The 17354-nt window shown below is 51.9% G+C and overlaps 1 protein-coding gene across 5 annotated transcripts in view; it reads right to left on the reverse strand.

Annotated features, from left to right (window-relative positions):
- The window catches only part of RTKN (rhotekin), a 462373-nt gene that overhangs the window by 68758 nt on the left and 376261 nt on the right, over nt 1–17354 (reverse strand). For all 5 annotated transcript variants that reach the window (XM_069632474.1, XM_069632475.1, XM_069632476.1 and 2 more), the window contains exons 2-3: nt 14686–14885; nt 11239–11300 (exon numbers count right to left, since the gene is read on the reverse strand). In XM_069632474.1, the coding sequence (XP_069488575.1) occupies nt 11239–11300; nt 14686–14885 (262 nt within the window). The remainder of the gene's footprint in view (nt 1–11238; nt 11301–14685; nt 14886–17354) is intronic.

A 17354-nucleotide genomic window follows, 5' to 3' on the forward strand; every position in this document is an offset into this window, starting at 1 on the left:
ACTAGTATTGACATTTGCACCTGGAGTATTATGTTCAGTTTAAGAGGCCTCACAATGACTATTATTCCCAGTCCTGGAGGCCTTCTCTGCAGCATTGGGTGTAGTTGTGGAGTCCTCGTCTGGAGTATTAGGCCCAGTCCTGGAGGCCTTCTCTGCAGCATTGGGTGTAGTTATGGAGTCCTCGCCTGGAGTATTTTCCCCAGTCCTGGAGGCCTTCTCTGCAGCATTAGGTGTAGTTATGGAGTCCTTGCCTGGAGTATTTTCCCCAGTCCTGGAGGCCTTCTCTGCAGCATTGGGTGTAGTTGTGGAGTCCTCGCCTGGAGTATTTTCCCCTTGTCCTGGAGGCCTTCTCTGCAGCATTGGGTGTAGTTATGTAGTCATCGTCTGGAGTATTAGGCCCAGTCCTGGAGGCCTTCTCTGCAGCATTGGGTGTAATTGTGGAGTCCTCGTCTGAAGTGTTATCCCCAGTCCTGGAGGCCTTCTCTGCAGCATTGGGTGTAGTTGTGGAGTCCTCGCCTGGAGTATTTTCCCCAGTCCTGGAGGCCTTCTCATCAGCATTGGGTGTAGTTGTGGAGTCCTCGCCTGGAGTATTTTCCCCAGTCCTGGAGGCCTTCTCTGCAGCATTGGGTATAGTTGTGGAGTCCTCGTCTGGAGTATTATCCCCAGTCCTGGAGGCCTGCTCTGCAGCATTGGGTGTAGTTGTGGAGTCCTCGTCTGGAGTATTATCCCCAGTCCTGGAGGCCTTCTCTGCAGCATTGGGTGTAGTTGTGGAGTCCTCGTCTGGAGTATTAGGCCCAGTCCTGGAGGCCTTCTCTGCAGCATTGGGTGTAGTTGTGTAGTCCTCGTCTATAGTATTAGGCCCAGTCCTGGAGGCCTTCTCTGCAGCATTGGGTGTAGTTGTGGAGTCCTCGTCTGGAGTATTAGGCCCAGTCCTGGAGGCCTTCTCTGCAGCATTGGGTGTAGTTATGGAGTCCTCACCTGGAGTATTTTCCCCAGTCCTGGAGGCCTTCTCTGCAGCATTGGGTGTAGTTATGGAGTCCTCGCCTGGTGTATTATCCCCAGTCCTGGAGGCCTTCTCTGCAGCATTGTGTGTAGTTATGGAGTCCTCGCCTGGAGTATTATCCCCAGTCCTGGAGGCCTTCTCTGCAGCATTAGGTGTAGTTGTGGAGTCCTCGTCTGGAGTATTAGGCCCAGTCCTGGAGGCCTTCTCTGCAGCATTGGGTGTAGTTATGGAGTCCTCGCCTGGAGTATTATCCCCAGTCCTGGAGGCCTTCTCTGCAGCAGTGTGTGTAGTTATGGAGTCCTCGCCTGGAGTATTATCCCCAGTCCTGGAGGCCTTCTCTGCAGCATTAGGTGTAGTTGTGGAGTCCTCGTCTGGAGTATTAGGCCCAGTCCTGGAGGCCTTCTCTGCAGCATTGGGTGTAGTTGTGGAGTCCTCGCCTGGAGTATTTTCCCCAGTCCTGGAGGCCTTCTCTGCAGCATTAGGTGTAGTTATGGAGTCCTCGCCTGGAGTATTATCCCCAGTCCTGGAGGCCTTCTCTGCAGCATTGGGTGTAGTTATGGAGTCCTCGCCTGGAGTATTTTCCCCAGTCCTGGAGGCCTTCTCTGCAGCATTGTGTGTAGTTATGGAGTCCTCACCTGGAGTATTATCCCCAGTCCTGGAGGCCTTCTCTGCAGCATTAGGTGTAGTTGTGGAGTCCTCGTATGGAGTATTAGGCCCAGTCCTGGAGGCCTTCTCTGCAGCATTGGGTGTAGTTATGGAGTCCTCGCCTGGAGTATTTTCCCCAGTCCTGGAGGCCTTCTCTGCAGCATTGGGTGTAGTTATGGAGTCCTCGTCTGGAGTATTATCCCCAGTCCTGGAGGCCTTCTCTGCAGCATTGGGTGTAGTTATGGAGTCCTCGTCTGGAGTATTTTCCCCAGTCCTGGAGGCCTTCTCTGCAGCATTGGGTGTAGTTATGGAGTCCTCGTCTGGAGTATTAGGCCCAGTCCTGGAGGCCTTCTCTGCAGCATTGGGTGTAGTTATGGAGTCCTCGTCTGGAGTGTTATCCCCGTCCTGGAGGCCTTCTCTGCAGCATTGGGTGTAGTTATGGAGTCCTCGTCTGGAGCATTATCCCCAGTCCTGGGGGGCTTCTCTGTAGCATTGGGTGTAGTTATGGAGTCCTCGTCTGGAGTATTAGGCCCAGTCCTGGAGGCCTTCTCTGCAGCATTGGGTGTAGTTATGGAGTCCTCGTCTGGAGTATTAGGCCCAGTCCTGGAGGCCTTCTCTGCAGCATTGGGTGTAGTTATGGAGTCCTCGCCTGGAGTATTTTGCCCAGTCCTGGAGGCCTTCTCTGCAGCATTGGGTGTAGTTATGGAGTCCTCGTCTGGAGTATTAGGCCCAGTCCTGGAGGCCTTCTCTGCAGCATTGGGTGTAGTTATGGAGTCCTCGTCTGGAGTATTAGGCCCAGTCCTGGAGGCCTTCTCTGCAGCATTGGGTGTAGTTATGGAGTCCTCGCCTGGAGTATTTTCCCCAGTCCTGGAGGCCTTCTCTGCAGCATTGGGTGTAGTTATGGAGTCCTCGTCTGGAGTATTATCCCCAGTCCTGGAGGCCTTCTCTGCAGCATTGGGTGTAGTTATGGAGTCCTCGTCTGGAGTATTAGGCCCAGTCCTGGAGGCCTTCTCTGCAGCATTGGGTGTAGTTATGGATTCCTCGTCTGGAGCATTATCCCCAGTCCTGGGGGGCTTTTCTGTAGCATTGGGTGTAGTTGTGGAGTCCTCGTCTGGAGTATTAGGCCCAGTCCTGGAGGCCTTCTCTGCAGCATCGGGTGTAGTTGTGGAGTCCTCGTCTGGAGTATTAGGCCCAGTCCTGGAGGCCTTCTCTGCAGCATCGGGTGTAGTTGTGGAGTCCTCGTCTGGAGTATTAGGCCCAGTCCTGGAGGCCTTCTCTGCAGCATCGGGTGTAGTTGTGGAGTCCTCGTCTGGAGTATTAGGCCCAGTCCTGGAGGCCTTCTCTGCAGCATTGGGTGTAGTTATGGAGTCCTCGCCTGGAGTATTTTCCCCAGTCCTGGAGGCCTTCTCTGCAGCATTGGGTGTAGTTATGGAGTCCTCGCCTGGAGTATTTTCCCCAGTCCTGGAGGCCTTCTCTGCAGCATTGGGTGTAGTTATGGAGTCCTCGTCTGGAGAATGTTCTAGTCCTGGAGGCCTTCTCTGCAGCATTGGGTGTAGTTGTGGAGTCCTCGTCTGGAGTATTAGGCCCAGTCCTGGAGGCCGTCTCTGCATCATTGGGTGTAGTTGTGGAGTCCTCGCCTGGAGTATTTTCCCCAGTCCTGGAGGCCTTCTCTGCAGCATTGGGTGTAGTTGTGGAGTCCTCGTCTGGAGTATTAGGCCCAGTCCTGGAGGCCTTCTCTGCAGCATTGGGTGTAGTTGTGGAGTCCTCGCCTGGAGTATTTTCCCCAGTTCTGGAGGCCTTCTCTGCAGCATTGGGTGTAGTTGTGGAGTCCTCGCCTGGAGTATTTTCCCCAGTTCTGGAGGCCTTCTCTGCAGCATTGGGTGTAGTTGTGGAGTCCTCGTCTGGAGTATTAGGCCCAGTCCTGGAGGCCTTCTCTGCAGCATTGGGTGTAGTTGTGGAGTCCTCGCCTGGAGTATTTTCCCCAGTTCTGGAGGCCTTCTCTGCAGCATTGGGTGTAGTTGTGGAGTCCTCGTCGGGAGTATTTTCCCCAGTCCTGGAGGTTTTCTCTGCAGCATTAGGTGTAGTTGTGGAGTCCTCGCCTGGAGTATTATCCCCAGTCCTGGAGGCCTTCTCTGCAGCATTGGGTGTAGTTGTGGAGTCCTCGTCGGGAGTATTTTCCCCAGTCCTGGAGGTTTTCTCTGCAGCATTAGGTGTAGTTATGGAGTCCTCGTCTGGAGTATTATCCCCAGTCCTGGAGGCCTTCTCTGCAGCATTGGGTGTTGTGGAGCCCTCGTCTGGAGTATTAGGCCCAGTCCTGGAGGCCTTCTCTGCAGCATTGGGTGTAGTTATGGAGTCCTCGCCTGGAGTATTTTCCCCAGTCCTGGAGGCCTTCTCTGCAGCATTGGGTGTAGTTGTGGAGTCCTCGTCTGGAGTATTAGGCCCAGTCCTGGAGGCCTTCTCTGCAGCATTGGGTGTAGTTGTGGAGTCCTCACCTGGAGTATTTTCCCCAGTCCTGGAGGCCTTCTCTGCAGCATTGGGTGTAGTTATGGAGTCCTCGTCTGGAGTATTATCCCCAGTCCTGGAGGCCTTCTCTGCAGCATTGGGTGTAGTTATTGAGTCCTCGTCTGGAGTATTTTCCCCAATCATGAGGCCTTCTCTGCAGCATTGGGTGTAGTTGTGGAGTCCTCGTCTGGAGTATTATCCCCAGTCCTGGGGAGCTTCTCTGCAGCATTGGGTGTAGTTATGGAGTCCTCGTCTGGAGTATTAGGCCCAGTCCTGGAGGCCTTCTCTGCAGCATTGGGTGTAGTTGTGGAGTCCTCGTCTGGAGTATTATCCCCAGTCCTGGGGAGCTTCTCTGCAGCATTGGGTGTAGTTATGGAGTCCTCGCCTGGAGTATTTTCCCCAGTCCTGGAGGCCTTCTCTGCAGCATTGGTTGTAGTTGTGGAGTCCTTGTTTGGATGTTGGGCCTGGTTATGGAGTGTTACCCCAGTTATGTAATTCTGTAGAGCACCAACCCCTGAAAGTGCCGGGGAAAGACTAGGACGTGGGACATTATTCCTTTGGCGGCGAAGGCCCGACACCACCGAGTGATCTGGAAACAGCGTGGCTATGGGGTGCTTGTAACTGCCAGGAATATTAGGCACAATGATTCATTTAAACAGCTTCCAGCAGAGGAAATGGCGTTGAGGGCCAATATTTCTCACATAGCATTCTAGCCTATAACGTGATTGAAAGAGCTGGGATCTTCATCGGAAAGACAAGCGTTATTATTCTACATCGTTTACTTTAATGCTGGGCAAGGGAGGGGTTAACTTCTCTGTGCACAAGTCAGTGGCGTGAACATCTTAGCACAGGATAGCATTTGGGTGTCATTGCAAAGCATGGCCAGAAGAGGCCGCTGCCGCTCCACCGTCGCCAGGTCACAACGCTCCCATGACCCTCCCAGCGTGCTGCCACTTCAAAGCAGAGTGAAACGATCTGAAGCCAAGACTCGGGAATGTGCTCCCGTGCCAGGAGCCAGCCGAGGCCCGGAGGTTTACTAAAGTGCAAGTGCAGCTTAGCACATGCCCTAGGCTGGCGGGCGTCACGGGGAGCAGCAAGCAAGGCAGGCTGACAACACAGCACCCCAGGGAGCTCCAGCACCCAGACTAGGGGCAAGCAGGCAGATACACCCTAAGGAGCTCCAGCACCGAGACGAGGGCCGAGCACGGCAGATACACCCTAAGGAGCTCCAGCACCCAGGCTAGGGCCGAGCAGGGCAGATACACCCTAAGGAACTCCAGCACCCAGACTAGGGCCGAGCAGGCAGATACACGGAGCTCCAGCACCCAGGCCATGGCCGAGCAGGCAGATACACCCTAAGGATCTCCAGCACCCAGACTAGGGCCCATAAACCCGAAGGATCTCCAGCACCTAGACTAGTACCGAGCAGGCAGATACACGGAGCTCCAGCACCCAGGCTAGGGCCGAGCAGGCAGATACACCCTAAGGATCTCCAGCACCCAGACTAGGGCCGAGCAGGGCCCATAAACCCGAAGGATCTCCAGCACCTAGACTAGTACCGAGCAGGCAGATACACGGAGCTCCAGCACCCAGGCTAGGGCCGAGAACGGCAGATGCACCCTAAAGAGCTCCAGCACCCAGGCTAGGGCCGAGCAGGGCAGTTACCTCCCAAGGAGCTCCAGCACCCAGGCTAGGGCCGAGCAGGGCCCATAAACCCGAAGGATCTCCAGCACCTAGACTAGGACCGAGCAGGGCCCATAAACCCGAAGGATCTCCAGCACCTAGACTAGTACCGAGCAGGCAGATACACGGAGCTCCAGCACCCAGGCTAGGGCCGAGAACGGCAGATGCACCCTAAAGAGCTCCAGCACCCAGGCTAGGGCCGAGCAGGGCAGTTACCTCCCAAGGAGCTCCAGCACCCAGGCTAGGGCCGAGCAGGGCCCATAAACCCGAAGGATCTCCAGCACCTAGACTAGGACCGAGCAGGCAGATACACGGAGCTCCAGCACCCAGGCTAGGGCCGAGAACGGCAGATGCACCCTAAAGAGCTCCAGCACCCAGGCTAGGGCCGAGCAGGGCAGTTACCTCCCAAGGAGCTCCAGCACCCAGGCTAGGGCCGAGCAGGGCCCATAAACCCGAAGGATCTCCAGCACCTAGACTAGGACCGAGCAGGCAGATACACGGAGCTCCAGCACCCAGGCTATGGCCGAGCTGGCAGGTAAACCCTAAGGAGCTCCAGCACCGAGACTAGGGACAAGGAGACAGATCCACCCCAAAGATCTCCAGCACCCAGACTAGGGCCGAGCAGGCAGATACACCCTAAGGAGCTCCAGCACCCAGGCTAGGGCCGAGCACAGCAGATACCCCCTAAGGATCTCCAGCACCCAGACTAGGGACGAGCAGGCAGATACACGGAGCTCCAGCACCCAGGCTAGGGCCGAGCACAGCAGATACCCCCTAAGGAGCTCCAGCACCGAGACGAGGGCCAAGCGCGGCAGATACACCCTAAGGAGCTCCAGCACCCAGGCTAGGGCCGATACACCCTAAGGCGCTCCAGCACCCAGACTAGGGCCGAGCAGGGCCCATAAACCCGAAGGATCTCCAGCACCTAGACTAGGACCGAGCAGGCAGATACACGGAGCTCCAGCACCCAGGCTATGGCCGAGCTGGCAGGTAAACCCTAAGGAGCTCCAGCACCGAGACTAGGGACAAGGAGACAGATCCACCCCAAAGATCTCCAGCACCCAGACTAGGGCCGAGCAGGCAGATACACCCTAAGGAGCTCCAGCACCCAGACTAGGGACAAGGAGGCAGATCCACCCCAAGGATCTCCAGCACCCAGAGTAGGGCCGAGCAGGGCAGTTACCTCCCAAGGAGCTCCAGCACCCAGGCTAGGGCTGAGCAGGACAGATACACCCTAAGGAGCTCCAGCACCCAGACTAGGGCTGAGCAGGGAAGATACACCCTAAGGAGCTCAAGAACCCGAGCTCCTGCACCCAGGCTAGGGCCGAGCAGGGCAGATACAGCTCCAGCACCCAAACTAGGGCCGAGCAGGACGATACACCGTAAGGAGTTCCGGCCCACAGACTAGGGCCGAGCAAGCAGATACACCCTTAGAAGCTCCAGCACCCAGACTAGGGCCGAGCAGGCAGATACACCCTAAGGAGCCCCAGCACCCAGACTAGGGCTGATCAGGCAGATACACCCTAAGGAGCTGCAGCACCATGGCTATGGCCGAGCAGGGTAGATACATCCAAGGAGCTCCAGCACCCAGGCTAGGGCCGAGCACGGCAGATGCACCCTAAAGAGCTCCAGCACCCAGGATAGGGCCGAGCAGGGCAGTTACCTCCCAAGGAGCTCCAGCACCCAGGCTAGGGCCGAGCAGGGCCCATAAACCCGAAGGATCTCCAGCACCTAGACTAGGACCGAGCAGGCAGATATACGGAGCTCCAGCACCCAGGCTATGGCCGAGCAGGCAGGTAAACCCTAAGGAGCTCCAGCACCGAGACTAGGGACAAGGAGACAGATCCACCCCAAAGATCTCCAGCACCCAGACTAGGGCCGAGCAGGCAGATACACCCTAAGGAGCTCCAGCACCCAGACTAGGGACAAGGAGGCAGATCCACCCCAAGGATCTCCAGCACCCAGACTAGGGCCGAGCAGGCAGATACACCCTAAGGAGCTCCAGCACCCAGGCTAGGGCCGAGCAGGCAGATACACCCTAAGGAGCTCGAGCAACCAGAGTAGGGCCGAGCAGGGCAGTTACCTCCCAAGAAGCTCCAGCACCCAGGCTAGGGCTGAGCAGGAAAGATGCACCCTAAGGAGCTCCAGCACCCAGACTAGGGCTGAGCAGGGAAGATACACCCTAAGGAGCTCAAGAACCCGAGCTCCTGCACCCAGGCTAGGGCCGAGCAGGGCAGATACAGCTCCTGCACCCAAACTAGGGCCGAGCAGGACGATACACCGTAAGGAGTTCCGGGCCACAGACTAGGGCCGAGCAGGCAGATACACCCTTAGAAGCTCCAGCACCCAGACTAGGGCCGAGCAGGCAGATACACCCTAAGGAGCCCCAGCACCCAGACTAGGGCTGATCAGGCAGATACACACTAAGGTGCAGCACCATGGCTATGGCCGAGCAGGGTAGATACATCCAAGGAGCTCCAGCACCCAGACTAGGGCCGAGCAGGGCCCATAAACCTGAAGGATCTCCAGCACCTAGATTAGGACTGAGCAGGCAGATACACGGAGCTCCAGCACCCAGGCCAGGGCCGAGCAGGACCCATAAACCTGAAGGATCTCCAGCACCCAGACTAGGGCTGATCAGGCAGATACACCTAAGGAGCTCCAGAACCCGAGCTCCTGCACCCAGGGTAGGACCGAGCAGGGCAGATACACGCTAAGGAGCTCCAGCACCTAGACTAGGGGCGAGCAGGGCAGATACACCCTAAGGAGCCCTAGCACCCAGACAAGGGCCATGCAGGGCAAATACACCCTAAGGAGCTGCAGCACCCAGACTAGGGTTGATCAGGCAGATACACCCTAAGGAGCTCCAGCACCCAGGCTAGGGCCGAGCAGGCAGATACACCCTAAGGAGCTCCAGCACCCAGAGTAGGGCCGAGCAGGGCAGTTACCTCCCAAGGAGCTCCAGCACCCAGGCTAGGGCCGAGCAGGACAGATGCACCCTAAGGAGCTCCAGCACCCAGACTAGGGCTGAGCAGGGAAGATACACCCTAGGGAGCTCAAGAATCCGAGCTCCTGCACCCAGGTTAGGGCCGAGCAGGGCAGATACAGTTCCAGCCCACAGACTAGGGCCGAGCAGGCAGATACACCCTAAGGAGCCCCAGCACCCAGACTAGGGCTGATCAGGCAGATATACCCTAAGGAGCTCCCGAAACTGAGCTCCTGCACCCAGGCTAGGGCCGAGCAGGCAGATACACCCCAAGGAGCTCCAACACCTAGACTAGGGCGAGCAGGGCAGATGCACCCTAAGGATCTGCAGCACCATGGCTAGGGCCGAGCAGGCTGGATAGATCCCAAGGAGCTCCAGCACCCAGACTAGGGTAGAGCAGGCAGAAACACCCTTAGAAGCTCCAGCACCCAAGCTAGGGTCGAGCAAGCAGAGGCACCATAAGGCGTGCTAGCAGTCAGACTAGGGATGAGCAGGACAGATACACCCTAAGGAGCTCATACACCTAGACTACGGCCGAGCAGGGTAGAAACACCTTAAGGAGCTTCAGCACCCAGACTAGGGCGGAGCAGGGCAGATACACTCTCAGGAGGTCCAGCACCCAGACTAGGGCCGAGCAGGGCAGATACACTCTCAGGAGGTCCAGCACACAGACTAGGGCCGAGCAGGGCGATAGGAACTCCAGCAGCCAGACTAGGGTCGAAAGTTAGTCCTAATTGTAGGTTAGTTGCCCTGTCCCATTTTTTTATCTTGTCACCCTACCTAAGAGTGATCTGAAATACCCACGCTAGCAGAAAGCAGATACACACACCCTAGGAGTGAGCAGATCCTCACCCTAAGGGTGAGCTGACCCATCCAGCCTGGCAGTGATCGAATACCCCCACACTAGGACAGAGCAGATAAACCCTAGGTGTGAGCAGAGACGCGGACTATAGGACGAAGCAGATACACAAACCCCTCCAAGAGGCCCCTGGACCCCCTCCAAGAGGCCCCTGGACCCCCTCCAAGAGGCCCCTGGTCCCCTTCCAAGAAAACGAGCTCACCCTACAGGAGGCCCTTCTACCCCTCCAGGAGGCCCCTCAACCCCCTCCAGGAGGCCCCTCAACCCCCTCCAAGAGGCCCCTCAACCCCCTCCAAGAGGCCCCTCAACCCCTCCAAGAGGCCCCTCAACCCCTCCAAGAGGCCCCTCAACCCCCTCCAAGAAGCCCCTCAACCCCTCCAAGAGGCCCCTCAACCCCTCCAAGAGGCCCCTCTCCCCCTCCAAGAGGCCCCTCAACCCCCTCCAAGAAGCCCCTCAAACCCCTCCAAGAGGCCCCTCAACCGCCTCCAAGAGGCCCTCAACCGCCTCCAAGAAGCCCCTCAACCCCTCCAAGAGGCCCCTCTCACCCTCCAAGAAGGGAAAAGCCATGGGAATGTTGGTTACTGAGTCACAGAACCATTGAGAGTGGGGCTCTTGAGAACTCTACGAAGGCGCTTGAACCCTACCCCCTGGCGGGTCAAAGTGTCAGAGCACTCAAGTGTCCCCGTGCCATGTGTCAGGAATCCACCCAGGCCTCTTTTTACTGAGACTTGTATTTTTCAGACATTTTGAATCATGGGACTGGGTGGCGACGTCACGAGTGGCATGTGGATTGTGCTGCCAGTAAAGGGGCAATATCTTGAAATGACTATGAAGAATTCTGTAGGATTATGAATACAAAACACTTGTTTTTGAAATCCTTTTGAGAATCTTTATTAATACACTGGATGTAGATTTGAAAAATAAACACTGAGGTGTTGACATTCAAGAAATAACTATGTGTTACTGAGCCACACAAAAATGAATCCTAAACATAGAAATAGAATAGAAACACTAATAGAAAACATAACATTTAATTCAACTTTGCCTGGATTTTCTTTCCAGTACATATAGGTGTGCAGGGGGCGGGAGGTCTCGTTTAGCATGGGTTCTCCACTTTTTCCATCATTATATTGACTTTCGATACCAGAGTCGTCTTTCTCCCCCCCCCCCCCCCCCCCCGCACCCTTAACTTTGGCTCATTTTAAGTGACCCTTTGGCGCTCCAAACGAATTAACATTCAACACAAACTCTGTTTTAATCATGGTGCGCTTGATCTCATTGGCGATTTAGTTTACCTTGAAAGATTGAATCACTAACTTATTGAAAGAAAAGCAATTATTTAGTACTAATGTTTTAAAAAAGATTACATTTTTTTTTGAAGAAAGCAACTTAAAAACAATCTTCTAAACAGCATTTGTAACTTTGAGTGGTCATTTTAGAGTATCAGAAATTGTCTCAAATTCCTTAGGTCGTTTCTTACTCTTGAGAATATTTTTTTCCTCTGAGAAGTTTCTGAGATCGGAAACCTACAAAGGGTAAATAATAATGTCCCTCACTTACCGGAGATGGAGACTTTGCCCCGGCACGGCAAGCGGTCATCCAGGGGGCCGGCGTCAGAAGGGCTGTGGATGAGAAGACGAGAAATTCACTGTGGGGGCGTGGGAGCAGAACGACTCAGGGTCCGACACCACCAGTGAAGCCAGGGGGCGCGCTTCCAACCCCGCCCCATCATACCTACTGACCAGGACCCTGCTTCTCAACACCCAATCAGGAATAACTTTTGCACTGGCCAACAAGAGCACAGGGAACATCCTACCCTAGACCTGGGATGTCAAATCCTGAATGAGCAGAGGGGGCAGTCGTACCCATTATCAGACCCCGCCGTCGCATGGCAACAGGAGAGGAGCCAAGCACCCCAAAAAAAACTTCTCGTGGTCACTGTGAAACCCTGTGGTCAGACTGGCAGCCCTGGTCTTCTGGTGAGAATTAATGCCCCACTGCTCCTTGCCACACCTTTTACTCTGATGCCCAGCCTTGCTTCTGCCCCAGGTTCTTTCTTTCTCTCGCCTCCAATTTATCTTTCATTTCTTTTTCTGCTCTCCCTCTCAGATGTATCTCCACATGTCGCATTTAAGTTCTCGCTTCGATTCCTCCAGACAAGCCTTGACCACTAGCCGCCGGGCTCAGATGCCGCTTGACCACTAGCCGCCGGGCTCAGATGCCGCCGGTACTCAATGGACGGAGAGGTGACGTCCAGTGCTTTAAGTGCCATGCTCTTATGCGGCATGGCCAAATACGGCACAGCCTGCCAGGGGTCCGGTGCCACAATTAAAAGGCAAAAGGTCTGTGGTGGTAAAATCAGCAATCTGGTCAGGTAAGTGGTGCCGCATAATTGTAGAGCCGACCGCCTGCCGGGCACCCCTTTGCATCGATCATCACACTCGCACATGCATCTCTAGTTAGAAGGGTGCCTAAGACCCAAAGGAAGAAAAGGCCATGAATCTGAAAGCTTGAATCTGTCGCTTATATGCAAGAGCTTTAGGCTTTACAAAAAATGCTTTGGCTTCTAGGGGGCTGGAGTTAACAGGGGACTTTAGAGAGCTACGGCAGGATTTTCAGAGACTGCCGGGACTCGTCCCAGATGGCCCCGACCCACTTAAAGCCATTGTGACACCACAAAACCTCACAGTAACAAAGGTCTGGTCTGCAACCGTACCCCAGCTGCGGTGATCGACTGCATCCAAGCAACCCCGTCTGCTGCAAAATGATGGGATCACTTGAGATCTTTCCTTCCTGCCACTCTCCCTGCCCACCTCCTGCTCCCACCTCCCAAGCCACGCCCACTCACTCCTCCCCCAGGCGCCTCCCTCCTGATGCCCATCACTCATGTCTACTGTTTTATATTCCCAGTTCACTCTTCTATTGTTGCCTTTCGTTCTAATCCTTGATGTATTTTTCTGGTTTCACTCTCTCCTTCGTCTCTAATGGCGGTCTTCAACTCTCAACTGTCTCCCAGTTTTCCAACTCGCCCGATTGTTTTCACTCTTATTTTTCCTTTTACTCCCTTTTCTTTTTACAATTGCTTTAGCAATTTCCCTCCCTTGCGTTTGCCACCTTTCGTTTTTACTGGTGGTAATTATAAACCACCTATAAGCTGAAACTGTTTGATTGGAGTACCCTAAAAGAGAGGCGGCATGTGAGGAGGGCCACGTGACATGTGGGCACATGGCCACGTTAATCCTAATCCGTATGACCACTGCCACCCACTACCCGCCAATAATACATCCTCCCGGGACCTGAGATCTAGTTCTGAAACCTTGCCCTGGCAGTGTTATTTCTATGCAGTCTGCTGAGAGTTCATGGCTCACGTGCAGCTGTGAATGTGGTCTAGTGTAGTGAAAAGGCCATCACCACGTGCGCCTTCAGGAAGCTTCTTGAACCAAACTTCTATTACACACATGCACTGATAAACCCAAGGGTCTGGCTGATGTTTTCTCAATTAGATGGGCATTTACCAGCGCTGCTATCGTATGCCCACATAATCGCACCATTTTCCAGCTGTTGTCATGTTATGGGCGAGTATTGCCTTTGAGGCAGTTCCTGGGAAATGCTTAAACCATGCCTACACAAGAACCAAATCTGTTGGCTTTGCCAGTGCTCGTTTTCTTTGTGTCCTTTCGTTGCTTTTTATGTCAATTGCTCGTCTTTTTCACTTTCAGATTAATTTTGTTCTACCTTTAATTTATATATTCCTTCCATATTTTCCTAGATTTCGCTTGACCACTTATTTCGTCCCTTCCTGGACCGTGTACAGTTTTGATTTATTCCCAGTCTTTCTCCAGCTCTTCTTTTGTACAACTTTCTTGTACGCTTTTTAATTTTTGTTTATTGATGCACTCCCTTATCCTATATTGCACAATTCACAAGTCATTTTAATCTTTCTCAATTTACTTTATTATTTTTTTATAGTTTGTGGCCATTCTTCAAAACTCTCACCAATTTCATCCATGTTTGTGTTTCCCCTTTCTTTATTCCCAAACCCAATAATCTCTATAGATCTCTATAAATTGTTTCAGTTTTTGGTTTTCCCATTTCTTCATTCCCGGTCCCACTCCGATTTCTCATCTCCATCGATCTCTATAAATACTATCAGTTTTTCGTTTTCCCTTTTCTTTATTACCAATCCCACTACGATTTCTCATCCCTATAGAATTCTACAATTTCATCAGTTTTTGTATTTTCCTTTTCTTCATTCCCGGTTCCACTCAGATCCACTCAGACTCAGATCTAACGATCTCTATTATTTCATCGGTTTTTGTTTTTTCCATGTTCTTCTGTAGCCTACTCGGACTTCTCATCTCTATAGATCGCTACAATTTCATGAGTGTTTGTTTGTTCCTTTTCTTCGTTCCCACTTAGATTGCTCATTTCTAGCGATCTCCAGAATTTCTGTTTGTTCTTGTTTAGATTGTTCCTGTGCCTTCTTTTATTGTTTGGAATTTTTCCTTTTCCCAGTGCCATCACTTCTGTCGATCAGTGTTTTCTCATTGCATGTTCTCTCTTTTATATTTCTAGCTATTTACCTGGTTACTCTTTCCATCAGTATCTTTTTTGGCGATTCAACACAATGTTCTTGCCTTCGTATCATGTGTTTCTTAATCTCTTCTAGTTTCAAGTTTCCATGGCATCTTATGTCCTTCCTTGTCTTAATAATGTCTATTTTCCCAATACCCATCCTTTTTTCTCGAGCCTGATCTTTTTCTTAATTTCCCCTCACTCGGTTCCATCTTTCTATCTTTCTTTTATTCTTGATTGGTTAACCACCAGTCCTCCTTACTTCTCCTCTGAAGTTATCCTTCTTTGTTGCTGTTCCTCTCTATGCTACTCTCACCCACTCCTGCTTCCCTCTTGACCTCATGCTTTTCTCCACATCCACCATTTAGTTTCATACTAATGAGTGCCACGTGTCCAGCCCCGCGCACTTATCGCCATAGTGACCACCCTTACCGCCTCGTCATGCGCTGCATCACTTGGGCTTCCTTCAGTCGCTGCAGCTCCGACATGTAGGCCATGATGCGGCTGTTGCAGACCAGCAGGCTTTTGGATGCCTCCAAGGCTTGCTCCCGCTGGGTGCAGGCAGCCAGGAGCTTACACGCCCCTTCGCGCATGCGCACTTCATGGTCGATCTTCTTCTGGATGTCGGTGTCCTGAGGTGGAAAGAGAAAAACTCCATGAAGAAACAATGAGGGGTCTCTAGGAAGTACATGCTGATGGTCGGTACAAGACGTGCAACAACGAAAAAAGAGGACACGAATGGTACAGCTACTGGGCTGGCAAACACCAGGTACTGCAAAGGGATACATTTGGCTAGCACATCAAAAATAGGTTTTGTGACTATGTTGAAAAACACCAGCGAAAGACAGGATCCGTACGGCTTTATAGCCTCTGCAGTTTCTTCGCCACTCAATACTCTACATGAGTGACCTGCTAAGAATGATTTTGCCCATTTTTCAGCTTTATCAGAAAATATTGCAGTATGTTGTAATCTATAAACTAGGATCAACAAGATCGAATGCAGCCGAAGGTCTAATAACACCCGAAGGGCAATGCCAATCTGATCAATTATTGACCAGATGTCACTTCTTAGATCTAACAATGCTGTTTCAGTACCATGTGCCTCTCCGGATCCCGATTGTCATTTTCTGAAGATGTTAAGAGCCTTCAGATAGATACTTCTGGACTTGTATGCAAGCGATATGATCTAAGATTTTTTGTAAGAATGGGACATTGGTAATCGGCCTGCTCTAGTTCCTGGGTATATTATAGTCCAATGAAGGCTTCTTCACCAAAGGAGTGACGCATATTTGCTGTATTAGTTCCGGCTCATGTCCCTCCAAAAAAGATTTATCAATACATTTTGTGATCAGAGGGACAGGTTCTGGTGCATAATCCTAAACCAGTGTAGCAGGAAAGTTAGCACCTGTGGTAGGCCTGCGTTGCGCAATTATCTCAGCAACTTCCTTCTCTGAAACTTGTTTAAACACAAAATGGGTTTCCTTACCTTCCGATCTTGTGGACAAAGGCTTCCACATTTCTGGTTTATTTTTAGTTTCATCCCGAGAGCTGGTCTTCTCGAGTTTTGTTTTATATTCATCCTGATGTTGAAAACCTTATCAGTCATTGCCTTTTGGACACTTATACACCATGGTCCATTCTTAGCTAGTTTAAACGGGTAGGGTTTTCCATTTCCTTCAGGATTTAAAAAAGTTTATTCATGTCAGACCATGACTTCCCTATTCGGGTTTTAGCATTATTAGTACCCGGCGAGAGTCCAGCAGAATGCAACACACATTCTGATCGTCTCTCGCCAGGTCCTTACCCGGCCGAGAATCCTTCGATTCTCTGCCGGATTCCAGCTGCCTTGTCCTCGGCAGGTGGCGTGGCAGCCCCTTAGCCAATGAAGAGGCTCGAAGCGGGGCCATCCCCGCTCCGAGACTCCACACGGCTGAGAGGTTGCCTTCGACCCCCGGCAGGAACTTTGATAAGGTTTTTTTTTTCTTCCCTTCCCTCCCACCTCCCTGCCCTCCCCACCCCACTTACCTGCTTTCTCCTGCGTCCCCGATGGGAGACGATAGCCTCTAGCAGTGTGGAGACACGGAGCAGGGCCATCCCCGCTCCGCGCCTCCACACGGCTGGAAGCTTCCACCGTCCCCCGCCGGCAACGCAGGTACGTTTTTTTTTTTCTTCCCCTCCCTCCCAATCCCACTTACCTTCTGCTTCCTTTTCTTGTTCGGGAGCGGATGCGCTGGGAACACTTGTGTTCCCAGTGCGTCCGCTCCCGATGGCTGCCATGGAAAGGTAAAACGGACTGGCGGCCATTTTCTTGGTCGTTTTTTTTTTTCGTCCCGAAACGCCACAGAGTTTCGGGACAGAAATAAATGCTTTTAGTGCCCTGGTCACGCACATAATGCGTCCGTAATGCCCCCACCGCTCGGGTCATATTCCTTAAATAATGATGTCTTTATACTTTGTCAGCCAATTAGTAAGATTATTTATTTTCGTCCATATATTAATTTATTTTTCGTTTAACCAATTTCAAGTTATACCAGCTTTTAGATTGCTTATTTACTGGTATATTACAAGCTTTTAGTGGTTTATTTACTAGTATATTACAAGCTTCTAGTGGCTTATTTACTGGTATGTTACAGGCTTCTATTGGCTTATTTACTGGTATATTACAAGCTTTTAGATTGCTTATTTACTGGTTTATCACAAGCTTTTAGTGGCTTATTTAGTGGCTTAGAATTTACTGGTATAGTAAAAGCTTTTAGTGACATATTTACTGGTATGTTACAGGCTTCTAGTGGCTTATTTACTGGTATATTACAAGCTTTTAGATTGCTTATTTACTGGTATATCACAAGCTTTTAGTGGCTTAGAATTTACTGGTATAGTAAAAGCTTTTAGTGGTATATTAACTGGTATATTACAAGCTTTTAGTGGCTTATTTACCGGTATATTACAAGCTTCTAGTAGCTTACTTACTGGTATATCACAAGCTGTTAGTGGCTTATTTACTGGTAAATTACAAGCTTTTAGATTGCTTATTTACTGGTATAGTACAAGCTTTTAGATTGCTTATTTACTGGTATAGTACAAGCTTTTAGATTGCTTAT

This window comes from Ambystoma mexicanum, chromosome 6q (assembly GCF_040938575.1).
Source record: "Ambystoma mexicanum isolate Mex_15411 chromosome 6q, UKY_AmexF1_1, whole genome shotgun sequence".
NCBI classification, from domain to species: Eukaryota; Metazoa; Chordata; class Amphibia; order Caudata; family Ambystomatidae; genus Ambystoma; species Ambystoma mexicanum.